The sequence below is a fragment of the Phyllostomus hastatus genome, unplaced genomic scaffold (assembly GCF_019186645.2).
Source record: "Phyllostomus hastatus isolate PE091 unplaced genomic scaffold, TTU_PhHast_1.1 phas_scaffold_501, whole genome shotgun sequence".
NCBI classification, from domain to species: domain Eukaryota; kingdom Metazoa; phylum Chordata; class Mammalia; order Chiroptera; family Phyllostomidae; genus Phyllostomus; species Phyllostomus hastatus.
In genome coordinates, this window is record NW_025334033.1 from 65,142,274 (window position 1) to 65,156,683 (window position 14,410).

General features: G+C 57.2%; 1 protein-coding gene across 2 annotated transcripts; it reads right to left on the bottom strand.

Moving 5' to 3' along the window:
- Positions 1 to 2,737: 2,737 nt before the first annotated feature.
- Positions 2,738 to 11,827, bottom strand: SERPINA10 (serpin family A member 10). Of its 2 annotated transcripts, none has more exons than XM_045823107.1 (5): positions 11,598 to 11,827; positions 8,170 to 8,930; positions 6,719 to 6,992; positions 5,203 to 5,353; positions 2,738 to 4,052 (listed from the first exon to the last, which is right to left on the bottom strand). In XM_045823107.1, the coding sequence occupies exons 2-5, from the start codon at positions 8,873 to 8,875 to the stop codon at positions 3,861 to 3,863; spliced, it is 1,323 nt and encodes a 440-aa protein (XP_045679063.1). In that variant the 5' UTR covers positions 8,876 to 8,930; positions 11,598 to 11,827; the 3' UTR covers positions 2,738 to 3,860. The 2 variants fall into 2 exon arrangements, with proteins under 2 accessions (XP_045679063.1, XP_045679062.1); XM_045823106.1 differs by having other exon boundaries at positions 8,170 to 8,926; positions 11,598 to 11,826.
- Between the last annotated feature and the right edge of the window lie 2,583 nt (positions 11,828 to 14,410).

Genomic DNA, 14,410 nt, shown 5'->3' on the forward strand with positions numbered 1-14,410 from the left:
GCTCAGAGATGATCACAGCTATTTAACATATCCATGCAACCAGCCAAAGGCTATAGATATGTTAAATGACCACACCAGAGAGTAGCTGCAAGGCTGTTGCTATGCAAAACAGATCTCAATGGCCCTGCTCCATTTGTCCCTTCCCCCAACCCACACCCTGGGTTGGGGGGGGGGGGATGGAGACATCTTAAAATCTCCTGGATACCTTAGTTCTGGACCCCATTTCAAATGCCCATTTGGGGTCCCCCCTCTTGGCTGCACCCTGTAACATGCATTTCTCCACCGTGCATGTACGAATATACTTGGAAAGTCTGAAACCTAGTGTTTTAGGAGCTTCTCCAAGCATATGTGGGGGATATTAAAAATATTTTTAAAAATGGGATCAGCCATTTCCCGCCTTGAAGAGCAGCGTGTTGGCTGGAGTCGTGATGCCGCTACTGTGCGTGTGGGGGACCAGGGGATATGCCTGTGTGTTCTGCGGATCCCTTAATGAGAATGAAACTTCCCAGAACTCAGTTTGGCCACATTTATGTCGGAGGGTGTTGTTTTTGTAGACATTTTTTCTCTAAATTTCATCTCTTGAAAGTAGGTCATTTGATCAAACCCTCTTTTATTTTTCTTTCTAGTATTTCTCCATGAAAACTGAACACTGACAAGTCACTGAGGAATGCCCCTTGGAGTTAGCCCTCTATTTCTGCCTGTCTTTTTAGGCCCGAGAGTTGCCCTGCCCTTGCAGTTGTCCACGGGTGCCCCGGGGGGAACCGAGGAATGCATGAGTATCCGGGGTTTAGAAGGATGAAAAGTCAGTCTTGATCCTGCTGCTGGTTATTGGTACCTGTTCACACTGATAGGACACACACATTACTCTGATTCATGTTAGTTAAAGGGACTCATCAACAGATTGATTTGAGGTATAAAATTGGGTATCAAACAGATAGAAATCCAATTAGGCATTTAGTTGACGCTTCAAGATTAGGTCTATTGATGGGTCTCAGAATTTACTCCTAAAGTATTTTCTTGTCTCTGTCACAGAACATGACTGGTTACAAAAAGTTTCGGGGGTATTTTCTATTTCCCTTCCAATCCCGGCATAGACAGAGTCCGCACTTACATTCCATTCCACCACAGTGGGGACCCGAGGGGGCAGCGCGTGCGGCCTGTGTGGGTGGGCCTCGGCCTGTGTGGGTGGGCCTCGCCGGCTGGTCTAGACCAAAAGGAGGGAAAGTGCGATGGGCCTGGGGCTGGAGCCCGGCGACCCTGCCGTTGCTGCCCTGGGCACCTTCCCCTGAGGGGTCCCGTGTGACTCATCCACTCGATGCGGCAGGCCCCGTGCCTCAGGTCCGTGATGCTTCGTGGGGCCCATAAGGATGTTTCACTTCTTGCAGTGAAGCAAGTTATGTACTTTGACTGTTGGGAACTGCCCTGCCTGGTATCAGGAGTTGTAACCCCCGCCAAGGCTAAGGCTGACCTTGGACCGTAAGCCACCAAGGAGACAGGTTTATTATCTCCCTGGCAGGAGCGCTGCTTCTGCTACTTCATCCATAACTGGCCCCCAACGCTTGGTCGGTTAGCCAATGACGGGTAAGATTCCCCAAGGGGGGGGACGACTTAAGACAGGCACGATCACATGGGAGGCCCCCAAGGAAGGACTTTGGGGGCTACAGCAAAAGGGGGTGATGGATCCTCGCCCCTTGGCTTTGACATAGCCTGAGTCCTCATCATCTGGGAGAAAATCTCCTAATCTCTTGGCTGCCTTACTTCCCTTGCTCCACCTAAGCCTGAAACAATGACAGAGGGTGGTGCAGCTCTGTGCTGGAAAGGGCGGGTTCCCTGGGTGATCAGGCCTAAGGAAGAATATGGAAAATTCTGTGAAACCTGCTTTGTTTAGAATGCTCTCAATTAAATGATAAGGGTCCAAGGAAGAAGTAAGTTTGCTCCTCAAAGTTTTACAACTCTTTAGATATCTGATCCTGACTCAAAATAGGCCCTCAGAGTTCCTTGTTATTTGATCCTTACTTCCCGGCAATGATTAATGAGCTTTACCTGAATTCTTATGCAAATGAACCCAATAAAAAGCCTGCTTGGGTGGGAGAATGGGGTGCTCTCCCTTAGGGGCGCTCTCCCCTGGGGATGGTGACCATGGTGATCCCCACTAGAGAGAGTGGCCGTTCCGTCCCTTTTCCCACAGGACCTGGTTGTCTCTGTGTGTGTTTCTCTAGTTTCGACGAGCCATCTGCAGCGTTCCACGGTCACTGCAGGCCGGTGGCCGTGACACTTTGACTGCCTTGATATAAAGAGAAATACAATCCATAATAGCTGTGTGTGTGCATATATATTCATTATTATACCTATGCAGTCATAACATATAATGTTTAATACACGTGTATGCCTTTTATGGAGGATAGACCCCAGAAGTGCCTGGGCCCGTGAGAGTCATCATGTAACCCTGCCTCTGGTTCCCCACTTGCGTCCTTTGTGAAATGAAGGCGCTGGACGAGGGGACCTGTGGCTCCGTTAAGGTCTCTGCCAAATGACCGAGTGCGTCATGGAGTGGGCCAGGCCACACTGAGACAGACGCTGCGATCAGGACAGATGACAGCCGTGTTTTTCTAATTCCTGTCACGGGCGTGTGTTCACCATCCAGTCTCTCCTGTAAGTCAGCTGGGCAGCTGCTCGGCTCGCCGCCCGCTGAGCAGCCGGGCACCGAGGGCCAGACCAGAGTCGCACATGGTAACTATGCCGTTCACTCAGCTTTTATTGAAGGCAGATTCATCAATACACGTTAATATCCGGCCCACACTAACGATCCAGGAGAAATATCGCACACGTGTGCACACACACGCACACACACACACACACACACAGCAATCAGTGGGGGATCACGAACCCGAGTCCCCGAGTCTCGGTCTGCAGGTCGGGGAGGCAGCACGGGAACAAGGGAGTCGTCGGCGTCTTGTAAGGAAGGGTCTCTGGAGCCGGGCGGGCAGCAGGGCAGGCGAAGTCCTCAGTCCAGCAGGGCAGAGCCTCCGGTGGCCGGTGCCAGGGGAGACCAGCGTGGCGTGGAGCAGCCCTCTGGTGTCTCGGCAGTGGTCTGGGGCCTGCCTCGGTTATGCCCTTGAAAGTGGCGCACTCCACGCTTCTGGGTCCTTTGATAAGGGTCTTGGCACCCCTGATGGCAAGTACAGACCTTCCCCAGGAGCCCATCTGGGGGCGGTCCCGCTCTGCAGACACGGCCGTTCTGACCACATGTGCAGACAGATACCTTAGGTGGGTCTCCTTGCCAGATGTGTCTGCGCTGACTTAGGTGTTTTCCCTCTTGAGCCAAAGTGTCATGGCTGACTGGCAGCCCTCTTGGTTAACACGAGTGACTCCACTTTGGTTTCTATACTTTATGCTCTTTTGGTCTGACCAGTGACATTGTATTGGTCCTGCTCTCCACGATTTTAGTCAGCAAGAAATGATTCTACCCCAGATTACGAGAAAACACTGTGCACCAGAGGGAAGTAAAGAGTCGAGCGCGTGACTCATGGAGCGTGTGGACGACTCTTCCTCCCAGAGGCTTCCTCTGGGAACAGTGTCCTTGTCTACCATGTTTGGAGTCCAGATGCGTGAGAAACAGAGAAAGGTAAAGACACTCCACCAGGCTAGTCCTTAGGAACAGGCTTAAAATACCAAGCAGGTGGTCCGAACATCCCCTTCAGGTAAGTTTGCATGTACTATGCGGGTTTACCTAGGAGCGGCTCGGACCCGCAGAGGACCCGGGCCCCTCTCTTCCGCCGCCCGGAGCCGGTGTCGTGTGTGGGTTCCCACGGCTCGCACTCCGCACCCGCTGTGCACGTCGAACGCGGGCGCGTCATCCCTCACAGCAGAGTGGGGTTCACCACCCTGCCCAGAAAGAGAAGCAGTCTGGAAGCTTCTTCATAGATCATGAAGTGGAATGGCCGGTTCACCTTGATGAGGGGGGGCAAGGCGTAGGCGATGATTTCTGACAGCGTGCCCGCCATGGCCTCGGTGCCCTTCTCGTTGACCTCGATCACTGATTTCTGTAAAACCTGGGAAAGGAGATAATGTGGAAGACCGTTTGGGTGCCAGTGGACAGGAGGCAGTTCATTGAGCCCCACCCATGACATTTTTTTTTTTTGCTGTGGTCCTGCCCCCAGGGCCAGGCTCAGCGTGGGTGGTGCGAGGCTCCTCTGTGCTGACTGGAGTGGTCTGGCGGTGCGCCAGGGGCTCGCCTTAGAAGCCCCGGAACTAATACCAGGAGACCCCGGACACCCAAACCTGAAACACGCAACACCCGCTCTGCTCAGGAATCAGCGGCACAAAGCACAGGTGCAGCTGCCATTTGGAAAATGGCATTTTCGGGGCATGTTCTCTGCCGTGAGCATGGCTGGGGGCTCGCTGCTGGCGGTCATGAGCCGCCCCGGAATGCTGACCGGCTGCCTGCGAGGCCCAGAGCTGCTCCGCACAACGGACAGTGCGCGACCCCAGACCAGCAGGGCTTCCCCCGAGACCCCACGATCTGAAGGGGCTCCTTGGGGGCGGGGGCGGTGGCTAAGCTCTTTGTAGCTTTAGAGGCTGAACAAGGGTCAGAGAGGATGAGTCGGGGAGGAGTTACAGGTCCCCAACGCACATACATGTTAGCTGCTTGTGGGTCCCAAACCCACATACATGTTAGCTGCTTGTGCATTGGGATGCTTTTCAAAGAAGCGTTGACTTCCCCGTCACTGGAAGCAGTAAGAGAAAGGGAGGGAGGGAAGGAGGGAGGGGAGGGAGGGAGGGAGGGAAGGACCCAACCAACTAGGGGATATTTGTAGGGTTATTATAGAGGGGATTCCAACATGGGCCGGGAAGTCGGGCAGGTGACTTCTGGGGGTTTCTTTCGTCTTGCAAGTGGTGTAACTTCATCATTTTAAATGAATCTGTTCCCTTTCAGGGGTACATTTCCCCTTGAGCATTTGGGAGAGAAGAGGGGAGGCTCTACCGAAGGGAAAATAAATCAGTTGAACTCACGCTTCAATAAAGTAGTTCAAAACCCAAAAAACATCCAACCTGGGTGCTGTTTCAAGTCTTGGGAATTGAAATCTAGATTTCTGCTACAACGTGGTATTTTATCAACATCAGAGCGATTTGCAAAAATATTTGTTGGTTTTGGTCCCATTCCTACTTCGCGCTGGGTCCCGTGGAAGGGCTGGGACTTACCTTAGTTACTTTCAGATTTCTCGCAGTAGCTGAGAGCTCGCTCAGGCTGGCCCAGGGGGAGAAGATCTTTCTGATTCCCATCTGCTTAAGCAGTTCATGCATCTCATACTTCTGATCTAACTTGAACTTCGGAAAGAAAACTTCCATGTTTCTGTGGGACAGGCACATAGAATGGTGAAATGTGTCCAGGAATACTATATTTGGCATCCATTTCCCTACATTTTAAAACCAACCCAAACCGAATAGTGCCGTCCAGCAATCCAGGGAACCCCAGGATGATGGCTGCTGTGTTCAGGGTCCGGATGGTGCAGACCCCCAGGGTCCCAGGAGAACCTCGGGGGCTGGGGGTGGCCAGCGAGAGGGCTTTGCAGGGAACCGGCAGCTCCTTGCCTCTCTGTAGCCAGAGAAATGCTGGTAGCATCTACTTATATCCATTGGAGTTCTCTTTTGAAATGACTTGGTTTGGAAAGACGAATCTTCCGGGTCAAAAATAAAAAGCATGCACAGTAGTAACGGACACTGCAGTCGTCTAGAAAAAAGCCCCAGTTTCTTAATCCGTGGAGCGTTGCCAAAAACTCCAGCCAGTCCCAGTTCCCAGCGTCCTTCGGAGGACGGGATGGAATGGAAGCATCCCCAACCACAACGCCTGCTGCGTAGTGGGAGCTGAATGGCATGTCCTCGGGCTCCCTGTCTCCCCCCCCCTCCCCGTTCTACCCCTCTCTCTCGCCCACATCCCGCCCCTCAGCAACTCTCGTCGCCTCACTGCTCATCCCTGCACTGTCACCCCACAGCCCGAGGGGCGGCACCCCGATCTGGATGGTCACCCAGAATTGCTGTGACCCCCTGACTGCCCTCCTTGCCGCCCCCTGCCCCCCACCACAGCGTCTGTATCCAGCGCAGGGGCCGCGTGGCCCCTTGAAACACACATCAGACCATGTTGCTCCTCTGCTCGGAGTAGGGCCCCCCCAACCCCCACCCGATGGCTCCCCATCTTTCTCAGGAAAAGCCGACCCGTCTCTGGGGCCTGTAACCTACAGTCCTGGGTGCCTGGGCGCCTGGTTCTCTGACCTCATCTCCTTCCAGGCTGCCCTGCTGCTCCTCCCACCCACCCACCAGGCACTCTCCCTCTCCCGTCCCAGAGCGGTCCCCCTTCTCCCCGAGACACTTCCGTTCCCAAGGATGCACACAGGGTCCTGCTGCCCTTCCGGGGTTTGCTTCCTCCCCACCTCGCCTGGTGTCTCCCTGGCCCCTGCTGGCGCCACCCCCACCCCCACCCCCCGCCCCCCGGCCCTGAGCTTCGACTGTCTCCCTTCACTGGAAGGTTGACTTCACGGGCCTCGTGCCACAGCGCCTGGGGCAGGAGAACCCGGGACAGTGGAAAACAGGACAAATGCAGCCCTAGCTCTCAGGGAGTCCCCCCCCCCGCCCCCACCATGCTCCCCCGCCGGATGGTGGGGTGGTGAGTGCTGGTGAAGGTGGGAGGGCGAAGCTGGGACAGGCCTGGCGACTTGCCTACCTGGTCTTCATGTTCCTCAGCCACGAGTCCACCAGGTCTGAGGTCAGGTAGTCTTCCAGGGCCAGGTGGTCCCCCATCTTCTCCATGAGGACCACCAGCATGGTGGCGTTCCCTCGGTAGGGCAGTTTGAGCACGTGGCAGCGCAGGTTCCTATCGAAGGTGGAGGCGAAGCTGCCCGCCCTGAACATCATGGGCACCGTGACCGCCTGGTACTTGCTCAGGCGGAAAGTGCCGGCCTCGGTGAACACGGGGTCGAACGGGGTCAGCCACCTCCCTGAGCGGGAAGAAGAGAGCGCGCCGTGGGAACCGCCCTCCTGCACAACGTCGCTCTTGCCAACGCCGTCGGCCCCCTTCCCGCGCCCGGCCAGGCAGCCCCCCGGCGAGGCTGGTTTGGACCACAGCTCAGGCCGGCAAAATGAACTCCCCAAAGGCCAGCCTCTCCCGGCCCCGTTCCCAGCGGGCAGGACACGGACCCACCCGCAGGCCCTCCTGGAATTTCGCACAGCAGCGGGGGCCGGGGTGTCTCCCCGTAATCTGCTGGTTGTGCTCAGCCCCAGCCTGGAGGAGACCGGGCCTCTCCTCGCCCTGTGTCTTCGTGAGGAGCCCTCTGACCACCTCTGTCTAGTTGCTGCTGGACAAGCAGAGCCACTGGGGCAGAAGACAGGACGTTCCCCACCCACCACTGCTTAGGGCGGTCCTGAGGGAAGGGATCCCTTGCTGGCAAACGGTCACACCATCCGGGGAGGCCACCTGCCTGTGGCAGCATGGCCCTACTCAGGCCCCCGTCCCAGGGTGCGGCCTGGCCATCTGGACCCCCCTGTTCTCCTCCCTGGGCTTTGCGAGGGGCCCCAGTGTCAGCTTCCTGCCGCAGCGCTGGCCACACAAGCCCACCGCCCTGTTAGAGGGGCAGGCGGAGAGGGTCTGGCGTGAGAGTGTCAGGACCCCCGGTTGCCTCTGCCGTTTATCACGTGACCTTGATCGAGCGAACCGCTCCGAGCCTCACTGCCATCTGTACGGGAGGTAGGAATGGCCCCATTTTTTTTTATATCAAGAATCAAGGACGAGAGGCTTTGTCACTGGCCCCAGGTCACCAAAGGAGAGCGTGAAGGAGCAAAGATGTAATTTTAAATCTCTCCATCATCTGCCGTCTCTCAACGACCCATAGGGTTCCCCGGGTCAGAATAGCAGAGGCGAGGGGGGCTGTGCAGAGGCGCTTGGGAAACTAAGGACTCGAACCACGTGGGTCACCAGGGCACGGGCACCGAATGACCGTGTCCCGCACTCTGCCGGGTACGCCGTGCACCTTGTCAACGCCCATTCCAATCTGCTTCTGAATCCTGAAAACTAGTCCTAGAAAATGGCTTGGCATCGAGCACGTGCTGGCCAGACAGGGAAGGGAGAGACAGACGGAGAGACCGTGGCCCTGGGAGAGCAGAACGTTATCGAAATACCTTTGAGGAAGATGTAATCCACGAGGATTAACTTGGTGTCGGGGTTAATCTCAACCAAGAGTTTGGGGATCTTCCCCTCCGTCTCCTTGTTGATGTAATGGTCCATGAGCCCTTGGGCCTGCGAGGCATTGCGAAAGTTCATCGTCACACACTCCGTATCGAAATACCTCTTGGATAGGTTGAGGAAGGTCTCTTTGATATCGAAATCCTCGTGGATGAAGGCCAAGCTCCCCTGCACGAGGCCCAGCTCCCGGTTGTGGGAGAGGCGCTCCCTGAACCGCCGGAGGAGGGTGGGCAGGTGCCCGGGCCTGGTCCCGTTCCGGGTCTGCAGGAGCCTGCCCTCCAGCTGGGCTTTGGTCTGCCCTCTGGCCCCCAGCGTCAGGGCCGCCATGGCCGAGGACAGGCTGAGCGGCGAGAAGACCACGTTGCCTTCGTGCCTCATGGAGATCTTGCGCAGCAGGCTGAACCCCAGGTTGAAGGTGTCCTCGCAGAGCTGGCGCTCGCTGGCCGTCAGCCAGGGCTCCTTCTCCTGCTCCTCTTCAGGGGCCTGCACTCCCTGGAGGGCCTCATGCCGGTTGGCGGGGGGCTGCAGAGTCTCCGGCCCTGCCTGGGCCCCCGGTGGCCGGGAGCTGGGGGCCAAGCCGCATACCAGCCACGCCTTGGCCAGGAGGCAGGGGAGCAGGAGCCGCAGCGCCGCCGCCGTCATCTGGTCAGCCGTGGAGGCCCGAGGAGCGAGCGCTTCTCTTCAGCGGCGAGACTTCCTCGGGAGAAGACAGGGCGGGGTCGTTTTTTAGTGCCCGTGCAGTCACTCCTCCCTGTGTGGTGGTACAGACCGCCCAGGGACCTCGCCTCCTGCCTTTGGGGGTGGGGTGGACCCAGAGCGAGGAGGGGTGACAGTGGTTTACCTGAGGAGGAGGGGACTCTTACAGAGCGAGACCTCCCCCAGGTCCCCTCCCCGGCCAGCCCCGGGGGCAGCCCCTGCCCCCCCCCCCCAAGTTCCCCACTCATCCTCGGGCCTCCCAGAAGGGGTGGATTAAAGTGGCCGTGGTCTGGGTGCCGGCCCCACTGGACGTGGGGCGGAGCAGGGCTGGGGGCAGGAGGTCCACGGACCTTTCCCTGGCCAGTGTCATGCATTGCCCTTGATTGCCGGCCGGACAGCAGCCCATCAAGCTGGGCTTCCGGGACCTGGGTCTGCGGCCGGTTTGGCTGGGGATTTGGAGGACGCAGGGAGTGATCAGAGCCAGGAAGGGGGGAAGTGCTGCGTTCTCCTGCCTCCAGGATCAGAGCTCTGCCCCCTGCACCTCTCCTGCAGCCCCGGGCCCACCACACAGCCCCCTGCGGGTCTTCCTGCCTTCACTGAACCTGCGGCCCCAGGACAGAGTGACGAGCCAGCTTGCTCCTCGGGAGGCCTGGGCCCCTCTCATCGAATCCTCACGGTGACAGTGGCCCGGTGGAGCCGGACTTCTGGCCCGGGCAGGGCGTCTCCAATCCCCACGCCCCGCACCACGAGCCGTCCAAGCCCTGACCACCTACCTCTCTGGCTCCCTCGAGGCCTCCGCACAGAGCCTGGCTCCGGAGCACCTGCATGCTGTCCATCCCAATGACCCCCGGAGGGCTGAGCTGGGCCACCTGACAGTTTCCCTGCTCTGTTCCTGGTGTGTGGGGGGAGGGGGGGCAGCAAAGGTCTGCACCCCAGAGGCTGGCTGGGCAGGTCACGGAGACAGATGCACCCTCACTCTCTCCCGGGCCCACTGCCCCAGGAGCGCCCGGCTGGGCGGGACCAGTCAGCCCAGCGGGCAGCAGGCAGGGCAGGCTGCAGGCCTCACAGGAGCTCCTGTCAGTAGAGACCCTCACTCTGAACCAGGCCACCTGCGGCCGTGTACGGTGACAAGGTGAGGTTCCCAGGCCTCCTGTGCCGGAGGCAGGGGCCGTGTCCTCGTCTCTGTGCCTGGTACGAAATGACACGGGGCCCCAGGACTCGGTACCCCGCTCCTGTGTATGCTGAACACACAGCAGAGCGCAGCCCGAAGTCCCCTCCTTTCTCAGGGGAGCACTTCTGTTGGGTTTCTCCAATGTCAGTGTTGAGGGGATTCTAAACAGTGTGATTCCAACTGTCAAGCCCAAGTTCGGTGGCTCACTCCAGTCTGGCAGATGCTGGGTGAGCACCTCCTGCAACACCCAAACGGGCCCCTGGCTCGTGCCTGCACTGTGCTGCGGGGACCCTGCGGTCTCGCCGGCCCCGCGGCGGGGCCCTCCGCGGGCAAAGAGACCGCGCCTTGCTGCAGGCTCCGTGTCGGTGAGCAGTTTTCAGCAGTAAAGTATTTCAGAGTTAAGGTGTGTATATTATTTTCAGACATAACAGCATGGCACACTTACTAGACTACCGTATGGTAGAAAACATAACTTTAAAATTTGTTTTCTGCTTTTGAGAGAGGGGGCGGAGAGAGAGAGAGGGAAACCTGGATGTGTGAGAGAAACATCGATCGGTTGCCTCTCACACGTGCCCCCAACTGGGGACCCAGCCTCCAGCCCAGGCACATGCCCTGACCGGGAGTCAAACCAGCAACCTTTCGCTTTGTGGGACAACGCCCAACCCACGGAGCCACACCAGCCGGAGCCAGACATAACTTCTGTAGATACACTGGGAGACCCAGAAATCCATGTGACTCACTGCACTGCCCTCCGGAACCTCATTCCCACAGCGTCCCCAGGGTACGCCTGTGCACGGTATCTGGCACTACTTTGTAGGTCGATGGATTAATCCCACGGTAACGTGGGTAATGTGCTCCTGAACGCCGGTCGCTCCTCCCTGACAGCGGTCAGGGAACAGTCCCAGCACCCGTTCCGGTGGCTGAGTCTCCCCGTGCAGCTCCTCCTCGGTGTGGAGGGGCCACCCAGGAATTCACGGGCGCCCCGCACGCTGCTCCCTGGACAGGCCCACGTGCCCCCTAAGCTCGCTGTCCGTCTACTGAACGGGACAGAATCCGTACGCGGGGCGCCCCTCAAGCACCAGGGTACCATTAAGCACACCGAGGAGGTGCCATCCCCAATAGAACCTGAGTGGTAAGAAATCAACAGCTCCCTCGCCGCTTCTCAGCCCTGGATGCGCTTGCAGCAGCACCCCCACCCAGCCCGGGAAGTGGGGGGTTCACCCGCCTGGGCAGGACGAAAGCCAGGACACTGAGTGCTGTGGGCACAGACTCTCAACGCTTAAAAGCCTCATCATCTTTCCTCCTTCCTGCAGGGGAAGCCCCGTGTCTACAGCCCACCTCTCAGCCCCCCGCTGCCCTGCCCAGTGAGGGCTCGGTGCTGCCCAGGCTCCCAGCCCCCTCCCCACCTCGGAGCCCACCCAGAAAGAACGAAGAGGTCACTTCCCATCCCCTGCTGGTTAGCCTGTGAAGGTCCCCCTTCAGCCTGGGGTCTCTTACCAGTGAGTGGCCCCCGGTGCCTGGGAAGGTCCTTCATTCAGGGCAAAGACAGCAGGCTGGGGTTTGTTGCTGGAAGCCTGCAGCAAATATTTACCCTTCCAAAGTACGCGGCTGCCCGTGGGACCATTACTGATTAACATCCTGCTCGGAGATGGGGGCGTTTCTGGAAAACCAGGGACAGGGGGAGAGGCTTCCCAAACTCATCAGTGGCCCCTCTATCCCCGAATGTGGAGGTTCCTCCACAAGAGCTTCTGTTTCTCGACTCCAGGGATTGCCCTCGTGAGATCCAGCTCCTGCTGGAACAGAGTTGTTCCAGGCGCTGAACAGTTCCTGCGAAGGGAGGCCTCCTGAGTCCCCAACCCCGGGGGTGGCACCGTGTGGGGGGCGGGGCCGAGATGATGAAGACCTGCTACCGCCACCCCGAGGAGCTTTCAGTCAAGTGAGAGAGGCAGGCAGGTAAAAGGCTACGGGCAATACAAAAAGCCATGTCAAGGTCAACTAACTTCTGCACCCAAGTCATGAGCCTGGAAATCTCAAGTATCCGAAGTCGAGGCTGATGGAGACCCTTCAAGACAAAAATTCTCAGACCTATTAAGACTCTCCTTACTGTAATATAAATAGTTCGTGTGCCCTTTGTTACTCTGAAGTGAAATTTATGGTGAATATAAGGTATCCACAAAAAATGAAGCCCTGGCTGGCATAGCTCAGTGGATTGAGCGCGGTCTGCAAACCAAAGTGTCACAGGTTCGATTCCCAGTCAGGGCACATGCCTGGGTTGCAGGCCATGACCCCCAGCAACCGCACATTGATGCTTCTCCCTGTCTCTCTCTTTCTCTCTCTTTCTCTCTCTCCCTTCCCTCTCTAAAAATAAATAAATAAAATCTTTAAAAAGAATGTTGTAAAAGCAAAATACTGCTTTAACTACAATGTGGAGGGGAAATGAAAGTAAAGTATAAGAAAATAATGTTTCTTTTAATATGTAAGGGCTCTGGCACAAATCCACTAGCAGTCGGGGTGACGCTGTCAGAGGTGGGGCCGCCCCGAGAGTCTGGGCGCTGCACACCACTGTCCCATCCTACCATCAGAGTGGCCACTGGCCATGTGGTTTTCTGTAACGGTGCATCGTGTTCAGTGAGACCCCCTCCCCCAAAACAACTCTTCCTCCCATTTACATGGTCATTGTCTTCACTGAAAATTCGGTGGAAATTAAACCCTTGGTGGAAAATAGTGTTTTTCTATGGAATAAAACACGCGTGGGACTGGAAGGGTCTAGGCACTGATCACTTATGAATGAATGGGTTTTTCACCCCCGTGGGCTTAATGTGGGACATCTGAGTGATGTCACTTCATTTTGGTGGACACTCCTGAGCGTTCCGCTACATCTGGCACCCCCGCCCCTTTCTCACTAAACAAAAGGAACGCTCCCCAAACGTTTGTGAAAATCGGAAGTGCCCCCGACAAGTTTCAGAGTGTGCCTTTGGGGCAGTGTCCGCTCTGTTGGGAAGCCCTGCCTTATGGGGTCGCAGTGCAGACAGCAGGCTGGGCCCGGGGTTCTCTGCTCAGACGGCACAGGAGCCGGAGCTGGCCTGCCTGCCGTGACCCCTACAGCCGATGGACAGCACTGCCGCCGGGTGAGGTGGGCTGCTTCCTGCAGGCTTGGGAGCATTGAGCTTCATCGAGTGCCTGAGAGGGAGCAGCGGGGTGAGTGCTGTGGAGCATGACAGCAGTCACTAGAGCTTCAGAAGTGACATCAAAGTAATCATGGTGCATTTGACCTTCTGGATGGCTTCTAAAACCGCTGCCATTCGGAAACGGAGCTGTACACGGAAGGCAGCAGAATGCACAGGCAAGGAGCATGAGGGTCCTGTCAGACACCCCTGGACTAGAACCCCAAATCCTCCAATCCCTAGCTGCCAGGCCTGGGGCATGTAAGCTAATCTGCATGAGCTTGCTTCCAGTCCCCTCCCTAAAGCAGCCAGAAGTGGGCGTCTGGCTGATGAAAATCTCAGCAGCACCAGGGGAGCAGGAAGGAGATGGGCAACATTGTTTCTGAGAACGGAAGTGGGGGAGGCATAAGTGGGGCTCAGAAGCTCTCCACCTTCAATGATTAGTCCCGCCCTGCTCCCAGCAGGTCAGATGCAGTCCCTACCACTGTAGCTTAAACTCTTTCTCCAGCCGTGTGACCCCGAACAAGCTCCTTGACCTCCCTTTGCCTCCACTTCCTGCTCTGTGGAACGCGGCTCCCAAGGTCGACCTATGGGAACTGCCATGAGGGTTACCTGAGGTCACGCCTGTACAGTGTGATACCTGGTCGGAAGTGCTAATGCATGGTATTCGTTGTATAATTTTAGAGCCAGACTGAACCTCAGGGGTAAGCCCAGACCCCGGATTTGGGCGTTACGGAGGAGGCAATGCAGGCCCAGGCCCACTAAGGCCTTTCCTGCCAGTGTTGGCCAGAACAGAACCCGGCCAACTGACTTGCAGTTTGCTCTGCGTGTGTGCTTATCACACGTATTTGTGCAGAGAGATCGGGCAAGATCTGATGGGAAGGCCTCTGGTCACCGGAGTAAACTCAGAGGAGATGATACCGTCCTTCCCGGAACTCCTCGCAGGCAGGCGAAAGCCACCGCCCCAAAGGGAGCGATCGAGGGGCTTCTAAAGCAAATTTGTCCTGGAACCCGCAGGGCTGATGTCTGAAAAACGACTACACCCGGCTACTGGCATGACTAGCTTCAGAAAAAAGCGCGACAGCCGCACTGAGTTTGCGTGGATCACAGCGAGAGAAACTTGGGCGGGGAGAGAACAGACTTCTC